This window comes from Helianthus annuus, chromosome 15, assembly GCF_002127325.2.
Source record: "Helianthus annuus cultivar XRQ/B chromosome 15, HanXRQr2.0-SUNRISE, whole genome shotgun sequence".
NCBI lineage: Eukaryota > Viridiplantae > Streptophyta > Magnoliopsida > Asterales > Asteraceae > Helianthus > Helianthus annuus.
Genome location: NC_035447.2, coordinates 156,085,429 through 156,089,218, shown reverse-complemented (window position 1 = coordinate 156,089,218; position 3,790 = coordinate 156,085,429). Strand labels below are relative to the sequence as shown.

General features: G+C 31.5%; 1 protein-coding gene across 1 annotated transcript; it reads left to right on the top strand.

The window, feature by feature from the left end:
- The first annotated feature begins 536 nt into the window (after nt 1–536).
- Nucleotides 537–1,248, top strand: LOC110912855 (VQ motif-containing protein 4). The gene has a single exon (XM_022157672.2). The coding sequence runs from the start codon at nt 593–595 to the stop codon at nt 1,148–1,150; it is 558 nt and encodes a 185-aa protein (XP_022013364.1). The 5' UTR covers nt 537–592; the 3' UTR covers nt 1,151–1,248.
- Nucleotides 1,249–3,790: the final 2,542 nt, after the last annotated feature.

Here is a 3,790-nt window from a genome sequence, read left to right as displayed (position 1 = left end):
TTTGTCCTTAGTGCAAAGTTATATTACGATTTTGTCTCCGGTTCAAATTTATAGTGTTGCCATCACTTTAACTTTTGCTAAATTACAATTTTACCCAAGTCCACAAATACAACTTTGCCCTCAGTTGAATTACAGTATTGCTATCGTTTTAGTTTTTTTTAGCAAAACTATAAAAGTATTTTTTTAATTGGTTGACTCGATTTAATTTTTTTCCAAGTCAAAGAGCTGTCTAACACTCGCTCATTAATCCTTACAAACTACAGTTTTGCCCTGAGCTCAGAACTACGGTCTTGTCATCGTTTTTTTTCCTAACAAAACTATAATAATATTTTTTTAATTGATTGAGAATTATTCGGCTATCGCCCCGCAATACGAGCAGCAGGGGCATCAACTAGTTTTAAATAAAGCTCAAAAAGATATAAAAACTTTATGAAAGATAATGCTCGAGTGGACCAAGAGTTGAATAATGAAGTCAACACTCAACACAACTCATCAAACTTCAACCTCTTTAAATTCTCTTCTTTGTCACTTTTTCCCATCGAACTCATCTTTTTTTTCTCACCAAAAATCCATTTTGACCACAACTCCACGGATGGAGATCATCTCAACACAACATGATTCTCCTGCGAACTCTTCCTCCAGCGACGGCTGCAGCACCACCACCAATAAACCCACCCAAACGCCACCAAGACCCGTTTCAAGATCCGACCCACCAACAACTTTCATCCAAGCCGACACCACCTCCTTCAAACAAGTAGTCCAAATGCTAACCGGATCATCCAACCCCACCCGACAACCCGACCCGACTTCATCCAAAATATCCATCCCGCCGGTTAAAACCGGTCCACAAAAGAAGCAAGGGTTCAAGCTATACGAGCGCCGAAACAGCTTAAAAAACGGCTTGATGATTAACCCATCGGCTCCGAAATCATCTGCGCGGCTTCATGAGCTGCTTTCTCCAAGCATTCTTGATTTTCCGGCGTTGGTTTTGAGTCCGGTGACACCGTTGACTGAAGACCCGTTTAATAAACCCTCGCCGTCGGAGGAAGAGAGGGTAATTTTGGAAAAAGGGTTTTATTTACATCCGTCGCCCAGGGCGGCGACGCCACGTGGGACGGCGGAGCCGCAGTTGTTGACTCTTTTCCGGTGAAGTCGCCCGCGTGTTTAAATAATTATTGATTACGATTAAGATTAGAGATCTTTTGCTTTAATTGTACAACGAAATTAATATAATTGTTTTTCTTTTAATTCCGAGTACATTATCTTTTATTTTCAATAATTCAAAACAATTTTTTTTACCATATCATTTAGAGAGAGACGATTACAGACTAATGGTAGACGAGCAACAAATTGCTCCGCTACCCTCTCTTGAATAGCAAACTGTATCCCGCTAATAAAGTAAAATTTTGAATATCTAGACGGAAGCCTAATTGGATACTTTTGTTTTGATATAATCTAGAATACAGTAAAATGTTAATATCTAGACGGAAGCCTAATGGGATACTTTTGTTTTGGATATGGGTCAAGCGATTCATGAGGTTAAAACGATCAAGCCGAGTTTAAAAACTAGCGGAGGACACATGCTTTGCGACATAGTCGGCAATTTACGATGTTGTACTTGCTTTCTGCTTGTGTATGAATTGTTTCGGTTTTTGTTAGAGTCTAAATTATTTAGAAGAATTAATATTATAAGTAATATGTATTTATTAAATATCAAATTATCTTATAAATGCCAATATTGCGTTAAATAATAAAATTATGTCATACATACCAACAATGTTTTAAAAACCGGTTTTTAAATCAAACCGGATTAGGCTAAAAAGTGGTTCAACCGGTTGAACCAGGTTGTACTGAGCGGTTCAACCGGGTTGACTACCTAACTCTATAATTTTATAAATTACAATATCAACTCAAAAGTTAATCCAAATATGCATGGTTACATATTAAAAGATGATCCAAAAGTAAATCCATAATAAAAAATTATCCAAAAGACAATCGAAAATCATTCAATTTTCCAACAATCTCTTTTAAATGAAAGTGTACGATATGTTTAAGCCATTTGAGTGTTGAATACATCAAGTTCACGATCGCATAAAAGATGAAATTCACTATTATCGTCATCCTCATCAACTAGAGGATAAGTATTTTCGTTTCATACAATATTAAATAAGAATTTTTAGTTACGAATAATCATAATATATAAAAATTACGTAAGATAAGTAACATATATAATAAAAATAGGTTATAACCCCGTGTATTACACGGGTTGAATAAATAAATTTTATATACTAAATAATAAAAAAATATATATTTAAAACCTCATTTATTATAGGGTTTGAATAAATATAATTTTATATATTAAATAATAAAAAGTTACATCTTTAAAACCACCTGTATTACACGGTTTGAATAAATGTGATATTGTTTGCCAAATAATAAAATAATACATCTTTAAAAGACCTCATTTATTACACGGGTTGAATAAATGTAAAGTGTAGATATACTTCTCTGTTTTCAAAATGCCACAACGAAAACTTCAAAGCCATCATACACAAACACATCCTTACCAAATTTTATATACCAAACAATAAAAAAAATTCATCTTTAAAAATATGCGCATTACATGGTTTGAATAAATGTAATTTTCTGTACTAAATAATAAAACATATATATCCTTAAAAAGCCCCGTGTATTGAACGAATTGAATAAATCTAATTTTATATATCAAATAAATAAAAAGTTATATCTTAAAAAACCTCATGTGTTACATGGGTCGAGTAAATGTAATTTTGTATAGTGAAAATAAAAATATTTAATACATTAATACAAAGTTTGGTTTTCGTGATAAAAATAAATTATTCTGTTGTTGCAAAATTTGTTAACAAAGTCTCAATAAATTTAACCCTTTATTTAAAACTCCATAAATGTATAAATGATAAATAATATTAGTTAATTTTATTTTAAGCTTCGTAACATTTATTTGATACCAAACTAAAAAAAAACGTTCAAATATACTTAATTCAAATAAATGATATGACCATACCATAAAAATAAAAACCGTATGCACGCATGATGAGTATGGATTTAAAGCCCACAACACATACGGGAAATCAACATAATTCGTTTGTTATTTATTCAATTCGTTTATTTCTTTTATAAAGGAAAAAAATCTTTTATATAAGATATTAAATTAAATAATATTTAGTAAGAGAGTTATCTATAATTAATTAAAGGAGGTTAAATTAAAAGAATAATTATCTATAAGAGATGGCTTAATATGATGACAAGTGTCCCTAAAGTGGTTTCTTTTATTATATAGTATAGATAAGTAACAACCCAAACTAAAATAACTCTGGGCCGGTACCGGTATTACATTTCAAACCGGTATACCGGATTTTACCGCCGATACAAACCTTATACTGTTTCACTTATTTACCGGGGTGTTTCGTACCGGATTTACATCTAGAAACGGTAATACTGGTATAACCGGCCGGTATTTACCGGTTTTTAAAACATTGCATACCAAACTATTAAATACCAAAAATTCACATATTAGGTATCTTAAAATTAAATGATTAAATACCAAAAATTCACATATTAGGTATCTTAAAATTAAATGAAATACCAAATTTGCCTTTTTATTATAAGGTAGTATAGACATATTACAAACAAATTTTTATAAAAGTAAGTTCGGATCAAATTGATCACTAGATTTTGAAAATAAATTTTGTTCCTTAATCTTGTAACGAACTCTTACCTTTTAAACTTCGTAGAAGCCGGTTATTGAATG